This window comes from Rhizoctonia solani, chromosome 8 (genome assembly GCF_016906535.1).
Source record: "Rhizoctonia solani chromosome 8, complete sequence".
NCBI lineage: Eukaryota > Fungi > Basidiomycota > Agaricomycetes > Cantharellales > Ceratobasidiaceae > Rhizoctonia > Rhizoctonia solani.
In genome coordinates, this window is record NC_057377.1 from 372,034 (window position 1) to 386,905 (window position 14,872).

The 14,872-nt window shown below is 49.0% G+C and overlaps 5 protein-coding genes across 5 annotated transcripts; 2 read left to right on the forward strand and 3 right to left on the reverse strand.

The window, feature by feature from the left end:
* Positions 1–1,679: 1,679 nt before the first annotated feature.
* RhiXN_09579 (uncharacterized protein) lies at positions 1,680–2,383 on the reverse strand (the record flags this gene model as incomplete). Its single annotated transcript, XM_043329395.1, has 3 exons — positions 1,680–2,051; positions 2,104–2,267; positions 2,320–2,383. 3 exons carry the CDS (start codon positions 2,381–2,383, stop codon positions 1,680–1,682), a joined length of 600 nt encoding a protein of 199 aa, XP_043182229.1.
* A 653-nt stretch (positions 2,384–3,036) lies between these two features.
* On the reverse strand, positions 3,037–6,371 carry RhiXN_09580 (Rab-GTPase-TBC domain protein; the record flags this gene model as incomplete). Its single annotated transcript, XM_043329396.1, has 7 exons — positions 3,037–3,239; positions 3,327–3,492; positions 4,020–4,163; positions 4,774–4,888; positions 4,941–5,041; positions 5,100–5,511; positions 5,560–6,371. 7 exons carry the CDS (start codon positions 6,369–6,371, stop codon positions 3,037–3,039), a joined length of 1,953 nt encoding a protein of 650 aa, XP_043182230.1.
* A 3,633-nt stretch (positions 6,372–10,004) lies between these two features.
* RhiXN_09581 (ubiquitin family protein) lies at positions 10,005–10,617 on the reverse strand (the record flags this gene model as incomplete). The annotated part of the gene is made up of 5 exons (XM_043329397.1): positions 10,005–10,023; positions 10,081–10,179; positions 10,239–10,292; positions 10,348–10,437; positions 10,493–10,617. 5 exons carry the CDS (start codon positions 10,615–10,617, stop codon positions 10,005–10,007), a joined length of 387 nt encoding a protein of 128 aa, XP_043182231.1.
* Positions 10,618–11,649: 1,032 nt separating this feature from the next.
* RhiXN_09582 (uncharacterized protein) lies at positions 11,650–12,691 on the forward strand (the record flags this gene model as incomplete). The annotated part of the gene is made up of 2 exons (XM_043329398.1): positions 11,650–12,516; positions 12,578–12,691. The coding sequence occupies 2 exons, from the start codon at positions 11,650–11,652 to the stop codon at positions 12,689–12,691; spliced, it is 981 nt and encodes a 326-aa protein (XP_043182232.1).
* Positions 12,692–13,296: 605 nt separating this feature from the next.
* On the forward strand, positions 13,297–14,379 carry RhiXN_09583 (uncharacterized protein; the record flags this gene model as incomplete). Its single annotated transcript, XM_043329399.1, has 2 exons — positions 13,297–14,130; positions 14,188–14,379. The coding sequence occupies 2 exons, from the start codon at positions 13,297–13,299 to the stop codon at positions 14,377–14,379; spliced, it is 1,026 nt and encodes a 341-aa protein (XP_043182233.1).
* Between the last annotated feature and the right edge of the window lie 493 nt (positions 14,380–14,872).

Consider the following 14,872-nt stretch of genomic DNA (forward strand, 5'->3'; position numbering starts at 1 on the left):
GGCTTCTTGATGCCCGAGTGTGGCTATGAACTTATGAGCCGTGGTAGCCACACCATTACCTCGACTCCGCAGCACACCCAGCCTAATTTTACATTGATACTAATTTAACTATGAGGGCTCTACAAATGTGTGTCTAAGTGGGATGACGTTGGCGGTCATACTTTGTTCGTCATCATTGGACCGATGAATAAGACGAGAGACGTATGTCCGACTCGCTTAGTAGCACGGTTGCACGTGGTGACTGTATGCATGGGTACCTCGATGTCATACCACTACTACAGGAACACCCATTACCTCTCCAGAATCCTGCCCGACCCCAGAAGAAAAACTCCGACTCTCAACACCAAGCGCCATTTTAACCATTTCGAGCACACTTATACTAGACTCCTGTACACCCCCCTCGACACCCAGTCAAGAACGCACACACGCACAATTCCACTAGGACGTTGAGCCATATACATTTGATCGACGAGCACCGGATCACACACCCAATACTCATCGGCACATCTCACGCATTCGCCAACCGAGCCGAGCCGTCAGTCGAGGTTTCTCGAGAACATCGGGGAACCTAGATGCCCCCCCGGTCCTTTTTCGTCATACTTTTTTTTTTCTTAATTTACGTTTTGACAGGTGTGCGTGTGGCGCGATCGAGGGGTATGTGCTATACGCCCATTAACGCTGAGGGGAACGATGAGATGGGGTTCCGGCCATGGTCGTGCGTGACTGCAGTCGGCGGAGGGGGGTGATATGCCGTGATGCAAGGCCTGGGTAAAAAGGATATCGTGACGTACAGACTGAAAATAAGTAAAATAAAAAAAGGTCGGGCCGGTGCGGTTGGGTGAGGAAATCGTGCTATATTAACTGCGAGTCACGTCATGGATAGTCGAGGGGAGGGGATGGAATGTTGTCCCAGCGGGAGTTGAGCATCCTATCAATTATACATACGCTACGCGCATGAGGTTCTGGACCTGTTCAGTGCACCCTTGCAATCGTATTCCGCCAAAGATCGCATGGAAGGGCGCTCGCCACTCGAAAGAACGCACAAATCATTAATCAGATATGTATGTACATCAACTCCCTCCCCAAGATAAATCAGATGATAGAAGACAGAAGACATATGGGACATATGTAGCAACTGCACGAAGAGGACGGACACATGCCACACGTGGATATAAATATGCTTCTAGATCTGGCTGGGGAGAGACCCGGCGGCATCTTTGTCTGTGTATTGTGGCACAGCCTGGACCCCCCGCAATTTCAAGTGACACATCCTTGAGTCACGAGCCAGTCACCCGAGTTTGACGATACGAAACCTTAATGGAGACGAGGGGTCGATGCATCCAACGCAAGAAGACGCTACGTGTCTATGAAAGAACCACGCACAGCGTCGATCTCTGAGTTCACCATGGTTGATCCTGATCTAAACCCGCTCAAATCCGCGTCGAGAATATAAAGAATTGAAAAAAAAAGATATTACAATTTCGAGCATAACCAATTCTACATACATACAAACACACGACCGAAAAAGAGAAAAAAAAAAAAACGATAACATAACATAAGGAGGAGGAGCCAGAGGAGTGGACGGCCTCGGTTCGGTGGCGTTTGGCCGAATTGCGCAGGAGCGCGGATAGTGCGTTGGCCGTCTCGGCTTGTGTGGCCGGCGTAGTGAGGCACGAGGGTCACAAGGACGCAACCAATCTATCCCCCTCTCGCAACAATCCTAGTTGATGGGCTGGTGTGCGTGCGTGACGAAGGTGATGGGGGTCCGGTGAGCCGAGAATAGATCCATCACTAGTCGGCACCGTTGGACCAAAATTAACCCAGACGACCGGGAATAGAAAAACGATCCGAGTGTGTTGCAATGCGATAACAATACAGATGAGAGAGAGCAGCAAGTCGTAGTTGCGGGTTGTGATTCGAGACGAATATCTTGTGATGTACGGCGGGGGAAGGTATGAGGTGGGTGTGAGGTACGAGGTACGAGGTGGGCGTGCGAGTAAACGAGGCGAGGTGTTATCGCTCGTAGCGTGGTGGACCATCGTTATGGTCGGCTGAATAAGACGAAGTGGAATGGGCCACGTCCAGCGGTGGCGACATGCGCACATGGGCGGGAATAGGCACCGCCAAATCAGGTTTTATCATCTCTGCGGCGGTGTTAGCTCCATGTTCGTATCGACACAACTCGGACGTACTCGGACGCGGCTCTGGAGACTCGAGCGCAGACTCTTCATCCCCATCGTCCTTTTCTCCCCGAGTCGCAACCCAGACTACCATCCAGTCAGAAAATAATAAATAAAATAATAACAATAATCCACTCACTGCACCCAAAGAGAAACAAGACGCCCACAAGCACGAGCGGAACAATGACCGAGGCATACTTCATTTCCCGAATCGTGCCTCATACAGGCCAAGACGCGGTCGGGGGCATAGCGAACAAATCAATCCGGGACAGGGAACACCGCTCCTTTTCTGCATCCAGGGAGGGCGGGTTATAAATAGATTCTCTCGCTGCCATGGACCCCAAATATCCTCACTTGTCACACTTTCCATGTCACGATTCGCCAATAATTAATAAGCGCCGACTCGAATAATGTAGCTAGGTGTTTTACAATGCGGGTGGTTGGGATGGGATGGGATGGGAATAGAACGAATGTGTGGGTAATGCGAGCGTGCGATGCATCCGACGAAACAAATCAACGAGACAAAAACAGAAACAAAAAAACAAAACAAAACACAAAAACCAAAACCAAAACACAAAAACAACGCGATGCCGGCTCTAGCCTGAAAATAGAAATAGCTGCGAGAGCGGGATAGCCTATAATATCCCTCTCCACAAGCTCAGAATATCTCCTGATGATGAAATAAAGAGACAACTTGCTGCACTCGCAGCACAAACCCAAGTCACACGGCCTTGTCCTGCCGGCAATCAAAAAAAAAAGAGTCGGAAAGAAAGAGATAAAGAAAGAAGATAAAGAAAATGCCATCGTCCAGACCCAGCCTGGAAACACTGCCCCAAACTCTGATGGTCACGACCAACTATAACAGTGCCTTGCCGCTCTTGCCCTCTGCAACCAACCGCCCCCACTCGGCTCGCCACGAGTCCATTTCTTCCCGCAGCTTGACGTCCGTCAACAGCCGGTCCATCCACTTGAACAGCGCGTTTTCGTCCTCGAATACAAACGTCGACGATAACAGCGAGAGGATCGTTTCGAAATTGGCCTGCGGGGCTGAGATGTGATCTACACGCACGAATAATGTCACGCAATTGAATTCATAGTCAGCCCTCTGAGCTATTCATAGGATATGCGATCAGGGGGGGATCTTACCTTTAAGCACCCACAGGATCGCCACGGCCGCAATCACCAGCGCGTCTCGCCCCTCGAGCAAGAACACGTCCCACAGCCGGAGCTGCGTCTGGTACGGCACCGTGTTTGCGAATAGCGTGATGTACCATTTTGTCACGAACGAGGTGGACGAGATCATGTGTGTGGACTGCCGGAAGCAAAAAGGTCGTTGCCGCGCGTATCGCACATACACGCGCGGGTTGTCGGTAGTTCCAATGTCGATATGTGTGTGCAAACGATAGCGATAGAAAGAGTTAAAGTTTTAAACACAAGGTTTATCAGTCGAGCCCAAGGAACCGAGTGGAAATAGACATCCAAGCGTCCAGAACGGAAAGTTATGCGTACGTGTCGAGGTCCAACGCCAAGTGTCGGAACCAACGACACAAGATGCCAAATAGACGATGAAAAGTGTGCGAGTGTGAACCATGTCGAGCATATTAGGAATAAAGATTTGTTGTGTGCACGTCGACGAGTCGAGATGAGCGCCCAGTCACGAGGAATACGGCGGAACGAGTCGGAATAAACCGTCAGCTCCAAGTCACCATGACCGCGAACAAAGAAACCGAGAACTGCCGCTATCGCGCCATTTCATATTCATCCCATCCAGGCAAGCCTCCCCCAATTCCCAAATTTCCAAACGCACAGCCCACAACTTGACAGAATATAAAAACTCACCAAAGCCTGATAGACACCCGGCATAATCCTCTCGATTAGCCGCTCCTGGACATATATACTCTCAAGCAACCCAGGAAACCCAGGCTGGAAAATAGTATGCATTTCGTATTCGTCGTGAAGACGGACGAGGATGGCGTATGTGCGCTGGCAAAAAAGTGCAATATGTTAGTTTCTTTTTTTAAATTTTGAGTGATTAAGCTTGGCTCGGCGCCATGGGGAATTAGGTATGTTTCCCTTGGAGTAGATAGAACCAGACGAGTTGGAGTCGGCAACGTCATTGAAGAACTCGAGTGTGACCAGCGACGGGACACCACGCTTAATCGACGTGACGATACGCATAACCGAACCGAACGGGGCTCGGCCGAGGGGCGATAGTGGTATCTCGTCTGACGAGACTATAACTTATGTCCTCGTCCAGCGAGACACAGCGTCCCACTTTGACCATATGCATCAAGGAACGAGGAACGAGAGTAGTGGGCAGATAAGGAAATTGTGGGAAGGCGAGGAGTGGCTGGATAGACCATCACCGAGACACCGAGGATCGGTTAAAAACGACCGAGTATGTGAGGAAGTGTACGTAAAAAGTATACCACCGCAAGTGGACATGGTACTACCCCAAGGACAAAGGGGTATGAATGCCCAAAGTAGAAATAATCAACTACCATAAGCGGGATCCTCTCATCCCCCACACCAAAAGAACATCACCGAAGAAATCCCAACAATCCAAATTATTGAAATCACTTTATGGACTCACCTCGGGTTCAAAATAATTTAACAAAGTAGCAGCTATAGGGCCCATTCCCTGTACATATCCACACGACGGACAGAGCTGTGAAAACGCATGGAGAACATAAAACAACGATCGTTGTCTGAGCAAACGTCAGTACGAAAAAGTGTGAGAAAAAAACGCAGGAGGCATACCCCTGGCCATAGCGCGTATGAAACAAAACATGGCCGCTGATTGTTCTCGGGACGTCGAGATCAATCTGGACATCATGTTCGCTCGGTGCGTCGAGTAAATCCTACGGCACCATGAGCGCCTCGAGTCGAGCCAGTGGACGAACAGCACGGGAAACTCACCCGATAGTTCACCCTAAGCTCATTGACGCTCAGCCGCTTGCCCTCCCTCCGCCTCGTTTGTTTTTCTTCAACGAGCGTTCCCCAGGCGGCACTCCTCCATCGGTCAGGGACGCCTTTAAAGACCCGCTCGGTGCGCTTTTTCATTTTCTGGGGGTTCCATTTCCAGCCGTCTCCTCCTGCCCCACCTGAAGCAGCAGGGAGAAGCATGCGCTCCCATTTCCCGATGCGGATGTTTTCGCGAGGCGATACGGTTGGGGAGGGAACGTGTGAGATGGGAGGAAGGGTGGGCATGGTTGTGGGGAGGGGTATAGGGACAGGCTTGTGCGGGGAGGCAAAAGTCCGGAGCGGAAGAGCGGGCAAGAGGGCGAGACGGCCTTCGTGTTTGGGGCTGGGAGTGACAAAGAAACCGTACCTACAAAAAATTTAATAAAAATAATGATGACAATGGAATGAGGCTAACCGGTCTGTGCTCCTGAGTCTGGCTTCTTCGTCTGCGCCGACGTCAGCACCCTTGCCCCCTGCACCCTTGGTAGCCTCGAGCACGGCAGCACTAGCAGCCGAGACGACCCGTGTGCGTGTGCGCTCTACGCCTTCCATCCATCCGTCGCCCGGGACACCCTCGGCCTCGAGTTTTGCATAGGTGGCACGGATGCGAAAGGCATCTGCATCCTCGTTCGAGTGTCTGCTGGTGTACTCGGTGTGCGTCGTGGGTGTCGTATGACTCGTCTGGGTCAATATAGTGCGTGTAGAGTGTTTGCTCGACGTCCGTCTCTCTCGGTCGGCCGGAGTGAGCAGCTCCGAGTCTGGGCTCGCACCGGGGGAGGGGATCTGGGAAGGATAGGGCTGGGTGTTCATATTGATGGCCAGACGGGGACTGGGTGTTCGTGCCGGTTGAGACGGTTTAAGCGCCTGCTCTGATTGTTGTTGCTGCAACGAAGACTGCCGAGTTGGGTATGGACTCGTGCGTGGACCCGAGGGACCAGGATCGGCCGCACTCGATCGCACCGATACACTCGGTCGCCCACTCTCGACAGGGCCATAGGATCTCCTGTTCCTCGAGCGATCGCTCACTACAGATATGGGCCTCGACGATGCTTCAGAGCGGTATTTGGGATCCAATACAGGTACAGGGGGAGCTTGCTTGGTGTTCAACGGTGCGGGATCCTCGTACATCGAAAAGATAGTGGCCGCAGTGTCTTCGCTCGAGCTGCGAGCACTGCCAGTCTCATACGATGAAGGGGGCATTCTTCCACGATGCGCACGAGCAGCCATCTATCGAGGCAAAAACAGAATGAGGCGAGGGTATATGACCCGGAACGAGGCTGCGCTGGCATCCGTTCATCAGCTTCCTATGCAGTTCCAGGCGCTTACCACACACTTACTCTGATGATCTCTCTTCCGCTTCCGGTCTATCGGTCCTCTGTCTCGCAAGATGTGCGCACGCAGCAAGGCGGGGAGGGGAGGGGAGAAAGGTGGTGGTAGTCGGTTCAGTCCGTGGTGGTCTGTCTGTCCCTTGGTCCGTTGCTCCTTACCCAATCTTCACTCATTTCCAATTCATGGCACACCGTCTTCTTCCCCCTCCCCCATCCACTTATCGATCGATAGAGATTGACGCTCTACGTCTGTCTTTATTCTATTGTTATTATCTGCCTGTACTGTACAATTTATTTCTTGGGAAAGGTAGATTGCGGCCTGGGTGGCTGCCCAAAGTCGGCCACAGCACGTGCCTGCTTCAACATCAACATTTCCCCGCATTCCCGCATGAAACGATAGACACGTCTGTTTCCAAATGAAACCAGGGGGGGAACGGCCGTCGGTTGATGTTCGGTCTCAAGCGCCGCAGTCGGCACTAGCGCACAGACGCGCATGATCCCAAGCGCATGCGCATACGTACTGCCCAAGCCGTGATATTCCCGATATAGAAACCAAGACCACGCCCCCCGCCCAGCACCGTGCGGTAATACCGGGGGCGAGGGGGGAACTATGACGTTGGATCGACGCTGTCTAGACTGGATAAATTATATATGCACTCCACTACTTGTGTTCATGATGATGATCGTTCTCGGACGTCAGTTTGCTGACAGACGATTCGGCGCTAGTCTTTCCAATTCATTGTCAAATGTTGATTCTGGACCATGTATAAATCGCTCAATTCCAAGACTTGATGACATTCGACTTGGGAAATCATGCACAAGAACGATTGATCCTGTCCTGGGGGCCTCTCCATAAACCTTGTGTGTATTTTGAATCGTGAGCGGGCTAGAGCACGTCGCTACAAGGTATCATTCCCCGGCCTTAATTCGGGCGCATTCAAGGTGAGGAACGTGCCTTCAGCAGTCGCGGGGAATAAAAAAAAAAGAAAAAGTCAAATAGTCAAGGTTTCGTGGTTACGCAGACTTAAAATAGCTGCGCCCGAGCCCGAGACGTCACCAACCATGGTCCGTAGCAAACAACGCCACTACCTTGCCCAATTATATGCACTCGAACAAAAGTCACAACGTCACGCTGCGACCACCAGGAACATGATCGAGCTTTTTTTGTCCCCTGGCGTAGAGGTGCGGCTTCTCCGTCCCTGGGCCGATGGTTACGCACATGAGTCTGCAGTGATATCTCTGGCGGCCTTTCATATCCCCATTTCAGCAAGCGACTTGCCCTTTTCAGGGACAAAACCTTGTCCCACAAAACGCTTACCAATCTCAACCTCGGTCTTTGGCAACCGAGACTTTCCCCTCCTCTCCTGTTCCTTGCCCTGTTATTCATATCTCGACACCCCAGTAAATTCATATTTTTCTTCATTCATTACAGCATCGAGTTGACACATAAACTATGTAAACCTTTGAAACTGGACGATTCAACACCCATCGGGACAAAACCCAACATACGCACACCCGCTCCCGTCCTGGGGAGTCCTGATCAACTGGATCCCCGCGTTCTGAAAAACGGTTTGGATGTCGTTTCCGCAGATTTTAAGACGTCCATTCCCGCCCAGGACTTCAATTGTCCCTGTGCATGTACATGTGGCTAGGGCTTTCGAGTTGAAAAGGTGTTAGTAATGTGGCTACATGTTTGGAGAGGTGTGTATGCCATACCGAGGTGTGGGACGATAAAGATGAAGAGTAGGGGAAAGTTCATTTGCGTTGAGTGGGGTAGAGTATGATGTGTTGTTCATGGGTTACTTGGGGCGTTTATGTACCCGTGCTTGATATGAATGTTCCTGGGTATACACATAAAAGTCCCAGCCATGCGCGCCCATGTTAGATATCACACTATTAGAAGAAGGGCTGTAATCTCTTCGGGATGTTATCATACATATGCAATACCACTCACCCTGAGCACTATCAATGCACATGTATGCGCATTACATGACAGAGTTGTGGGTTTCCGGGACCGAATACGAGTCCGTGGAACACTTGCTACTAGAGCGTTGGTCTATGCACGGTTTGCGACTACAATTGCAATTAACCACCAAATTGACTTGGGTCGCTCTAGACAGAAACGATGGGTTAAATACAATCATCTTGCTCACGACTTAGAGATGCTGAGATGAAGGCATGGATGTATATTGTTAAGAGATTTGGTACGATTAGAACTAATCTCAATCATCATTAAAACTGTTATTCAATCCTTTAATTCATCGATACGCCCGCCCTTGCGGGCTCAAGCTTCCTGGTTATGTCGTATTTTTCTGAGAAATTTGCCCTATGGATTCACCAGGCGTATCGCTTTGCCTTGATAAAATTTGGGATTGAATTTATTGCAACTTGTGCAAATGTAAGAACAATATATTTGCTACAAATGATACCCTAGCGAACATAACATTGCGACCACTTCTCTCCAATTGCTAGATTGGAATCGGACGGGCTGGTCCCAAACGCAACATCTTCTACAGTGAGCAGTAGATAGGGTGGACGGAGGAGCACGAGTTCACGGTGAAGAGCTGGGGGTAGCCAGAACAACAATCGCCAACTGCTTGATCCTACTAACGATGCATTTACTTCCTCCATTTTTCTTCGCAGCCCTGCCAATTTTCTTTCCAGCCTGCCTTTTTCTTCCAGAGGTACTGCCGGTTCTCTGTGCGGATTTAATTGGTAGAACTATTTGATTGCAACATATTGTTATGTGCTACCGCACGCTAGCCTGGATTATTTGAGTTATTTTTGAATAAACCCAATCGTGGCATCCAGCACTGGCAAGGGTGCAATCGCCCCATTTCATCTCTTGGATGGGCCCAATCAGGCTGGATTGACGTATTGTCCCAACGTGGTTTCATATCAACCGAGTCGAGCAGGATGATGTTTGCTCAAATTCTTAAGAATTTGATCGAAAATGATCTAGTAAGACAAAGTCGACAGACTAAAAAGGGGGAGTATGATATTCAGAGTTGGTTGAATTCTCGGCGAACAAGGAGCCGGATATGGTAGGGTAGGCTGAGATGTGTAAATTGCGGGCGCTGACGGTCGGTATCTGAATTTAGAGCATCTGGGTGAAGCTAGTTGCCCAGGCTATCCGGCATTCTAGTAAGCGAGAGGTGAGGTTCAGACCCTATGAATGCATTAGGCAAAGGTATGAACGCAGGAAGTTTACACACTACGATTGCGATAACCGGAATTGTAATCAAAGGTAACGTGTAGCTCCAATGGACTAGCACAGCAAGGATGCACGGTAGCACCCAAGTCTAACGCCACTCCGGGACCATCACTGGTCAGTTTCACCTTGCGTAGAACCAAAAGCATCCGGAATATCCATGTGCATCAGTTCTAGGCATTCACGTCAGACCACGTTGGGGTATACATCGAAAGTCCCACAGCATAAATCAAATCATCACACGATGGATTTTGGCTCAAAATGATAGGATAGAGGTAGTACACAGAAAGCAACACCCGAAACAAACCGTGTAGACAACCACTACTTGAGCTTCTTCTTACTAATAAATGAATATTTTGTCAATGGATAAAATGTGATCGTGAAGTGGGATACTTACGGGCGGAGCTGAGAAGAGTGTCCACACGAACGCTTGCGGCAGTTGGTGGCGCGAGGAGGGAGACGAGCATAGCACTTGCGGCAAATTTGCTTGTCGCAGCTATAGATTTATTAGCACATTTCGCAAAATACCCAAAGGAAACGGTGTAAGATACTCACTTGTACTTGGAAGCCAACACCTTGAGCGAAGGCTCAATGATTCCACCACGGAGACTATGAAGGCGTTATTAGTCATTTCATTTTCGGGCAGTCGCAGTAGTTGCCATACCGGAGGACAAGGTGAAGAGTCGACTCCTTCTGAATGTTGTAGTCGCTCAGGGTGCGGCCATCCTCAAGTTGCTTTCCAGCGAAGATCAATCTTCACGGGGAATATTAGCTATATGAATTTAGTTTCGTAATAAAGTACTACGCACCGCTGCTGGTCAGGAGGAATTCCTTCCTTGTCTTGGATCTTAGCCTTGACATTGTCAATAGTGTCAGACGATTCCACCTCGAGGGTGATCGTCTTTCCCGTCAAAGTCTTGACGAAAATCTGCATCGTATCTGTATAAACTAACTGTCAGCAGTCAAGTACAGCAAAAGCGAGATATAAAGTGGGGAACAAATGAAACAAACATCGATATCAATGCCCCGTTGCGCAAAGCGCAGAAGGCACCACATTCGCTTGCATCGCATTTTCAGTTGTACTTACCTTGATGATGGGGTCGTGAGTGCCAAAGGGTTTGTTGATCCTCAAGCCACAATGTGATGTTTAGGGCCGGCTGATTAGCAGTTATCCCGCGGACTTGGGCGCTTGCTTCTCTTCTTGCCCATCATTTTCCCGGCTGGCCAGGTGTCTCAGAGTTTTAGAACTAGCTTAAGGCGGCGTGTACTTCTTTTTCGGGAATATTACTCTTATCTTGGTATAATTTATGTGTATCTTGTCTCCTTTCTGGATCTTTTCGACGCAACTGGACTTGGCGTTGCTTAGATCTCCAACACAAATTTCGTCGTCATACCTCAGGAAGTTGCCGGGGCCAAACTCTGGGACTGAACGATACTAGAGCGACGACGTGAAATGCACCGCATAGCTGGATCAGTGTCTTTCAATGATCCTTCTGTGTATGCTATACCATTATGGACATCCGCCCACAACCTTGGGAGTGACTTGTTTAAATGAGCACTGTAACTAAATTCCTCAATCCCAGACGATGAGATGACGAGGGCATCTCTAGGGTTCATCAAATAGCGTCTATTCGCCTCGTGTGATGGATTTCTGCCGGTCAATTGGGATAATGATGCATTGTTAGCGCTCTACTATCTGTCCTCGGCCCCTATCTGAATGCTCCACATCCTATAGGCTGAGATGTAAAGAACATTACACAGCTACGGGACCTAGTTCGGGGATCATTAAGCGCCGAATAACGCGCATCGATATATATCTTGGATGCCCTCGCACCGTACATCTACGTTGTTTAAGTACTCAACGACCTCCTACATGGCCACTATCTCCTTCTCCATTAGGTGCGCTTCCTCCGACTACCTAGCGTTTAAACGGATGATGACATATTTGCCCAGCTCGAGACAAAACATGCCGCATAGGCCGAAACTTCCTAACCAAGCCACTCTTGCACTAAAGAACATTGCGATCCTCCTTCAAACTCTCCCCGAAAGACTTACTACATTGAGATTAACATCGGAGAGCACTAGTAGGAAGCTATCGTGCTCGTACGAACAGCGACATCGGCAGATCTTTCCACCAGGGTTCGATAGCATTTCATCCAAGAGTTCCACTCAGCAGTCGCCATACACATTCACCTCTGATCAACTGTATGATATGCTCACGAACAACTACCACCCCGACCAGCATATCGAGCATATCATTGTCAGATCTGCTTCATACTGCAAACAAACCACTGGGCCGAAACATGAGTTTATTGTTCTCGAGGTCGAGGACCTGAAGTCACCCGGGCTTAGGAACTTCATTGCCCTCGACCGCAACAACGGCGATGGCCCTAACACTTCGTTCTTTGGGAGTACACAGAGCTCTCAATCGTTCGCGGCAAAGGACGAGTTTAGGGTTTCATACGACGGAAAGAGAGACAAGCTCCTTGAGCAGTGCGGCCTCCACGAACACGATCCCGTCGAGTCCATCGTATTTGATCCCGGAGCGCCTCTCTTGTTATACCAATTGGCTGCATTAACACGAGCAGTATCTCATCAACGCGACAAGTACCACGTTATCACCGCCAACTGCTATTGGTTTGCCGGGCTCATCTGGGACTGTATGACGCGGATGCGCCCATCGGCCTACCACAAGGAGCTCAAGGGGAACATCCGAGGAAAGTTTCTTGGGTGGCTTCAAAACAACACCAATATTGCTGAACTCGAGGTGGCTTATCAATATGTCCTCAAGGAGTTAATTGATACCGATAACAGAATCTCAGCTCAGAAGCAGGTTGGTGCAACGATAATCATGTTAACTGCTGATATGTGTACTGATGATAAATACAACATAGAAATGGGCGTATACCTATGATGCGCAGCTAAAAGGTGACATTGAAGGATACACAAAACGGATCCAAGAACTCGAGGCGCTACTAAAGGTTAACTCTAGCCCCGATTGGCACTAGGTTCAAATTCTCCCCACTATAAATTGCAGTGAATATGTGTGCTTTCATACTATGACTCTTATAAGCTCCTATGGTATTCGGTCTTCAGGCCATGTCTCTCTGTTGCATATGACGCTGTTTTACTTTCCCTTCGCGTTTGCATGCCCCGGAGGTATTTGTTCCCGCTGGCGATCAAGTTAGATTTAGAAATCAAATACGATTTTGCTCATCCCGTAAGTTGAAAAGAGTAGTCGTTCGAATGATTTAATGCACAGCACGCGTGTATGTCCTGCACGTGTACACGTTGCTTCCGCACGGCCCAATCTCACCTTCAGACACCAGATCTTTATCACAACGAGGCTGGTGCGCTTTGCTGGCACACCATGCAGCTGCTAACGTTTACGTATTCTGTAAACGTGTTTTTATAGAGCGCCTCAGGCTATGCCTGAAAAGAAAAATGCAATTATTTCCTGTGCTACCTTTCTCCGGCCAGCCATTTTCCCGTTTGGGGGTTTACAAAGGGACAACGTGGGGGGACGATTAAATATCTTAGCAATCAGCGAACATCAAGTCATCCACTCACTCAACCTCTTATTCCTCTATAGCTAACAAATCCGTCTCGGACAATGATCGCCCCGGCAGAAATAAAGGAGTTTCTAGTTCGTCCCATACGCCGGGCGACTGCACCGCCAGCAGCAAGCAGCCCTTCTGAGCCTGTAGGTTCTCCTTCTATAAGTCCAACAAGGTCTCCTGTTCGGGCTCGAAGCTCAACCTTACCTCCTGCTTCCCCTCCTGTCAAGCGACATTCGCTCAAGCGATTCCGAAAGTTTTATATAAGATCTCTATCCAAAACTAATTCCTACCAAGACCAAACCATCTCATCCGCAACTTATTATCGCTCCAATGATATGGAGTTGATCCGTCTGGAAACACCCCGAACACCAAGGGGTATCGACATGACCGATACGCTGCTATTAGGGTCCCCTTTACCCAACAAAGGACCCGGAATGCCCCGGCTGATCAGGAATATCTCACAAAGCAATACCATGAAGTCTATAGGATTTATGATTCCCATCGCACCAAATTTAGGATATTTTAGCCGCACGACCCGTGAAGATGCGGATAGGCACATGCATAATCAGGGTTGGAAACCCTCCGACAACGCGGAAGTTATCACATACGAGACACCTCTGCCATTTGACAACTTGGTGGTACTCGCTAGTAGGATATCGGCTCGCCGTTCGCGTCGTTCGTTGAACTCTCCACCAAAGACTTGGTTTATACAAGCAATGTGGGAAGGGTTGAAGCGCATTAGAGATATGCGTGACAATACCACAACTGCGGATCAGAGGGTTCCTCATGAAGGTGAAGGTGGTATCCCGAAAATGGTCGACGGGGTCATGAATACTTTTGGAGATAGCCTTTTGCATTTCCACTACAAAGTTATGAAGATTCAGCAGGTGGGTTCATGAGACACTTTATTATTTAATTTGATTGCCTAAAGCACCGCATTTTAGAAATCTCCTCATGGTATAACTACGGTTGAAGAACGGAAGAATATAGTCCAACAAGAGATATCTGAGAGAAACGAAGAGATTACGAGGACCCAGGCCAGCTGGCATATGGCAGAACAAGAAAGGGAAAAACTAAGGAGAAGAGAAAGTGATCTTCGAAGACAATTGAGGTTAAACGATCCAGTCGCATGCTAGCATTATGGACCTGTAACCCCGCAGATGAACACTGATTTTGACATTTATGCTGCTCTCCAGCTTTAAGTTTAGGCACTATAGGATCATGCTTATGACCGTTTTATTGATATATGCAACGACCATGATGTTCAGCTAGTATATCTCGATTATGACTAATCAAGCCTAGCTTCCTGTATTCTAGTACAAAACAATGAATCATCTTGTTTGAAATATCTTTGTTCAATGTGCTTGATACCTCACCACGACCGGCTTTTGCAAGTGAAAGCAACCAAAATGAATAGCGTTAGGTAAAGCCAAAAACGTAGCCCCTATGAGAGCGCTGTTGGCTTGGAGCTCATATCTGTTTCAACAAAGAGATAGTGCTGGCGGCTGATTGTTACATTCAAGCAAAAACGTGCTTCTATCTAGTGCCGACGCTTGATGGTAAGCAATCCCGTATGGTTGAGTTTCTAAATATAGTAAACGCCGGTGATGACGTAGGGTTGGCTTGGCG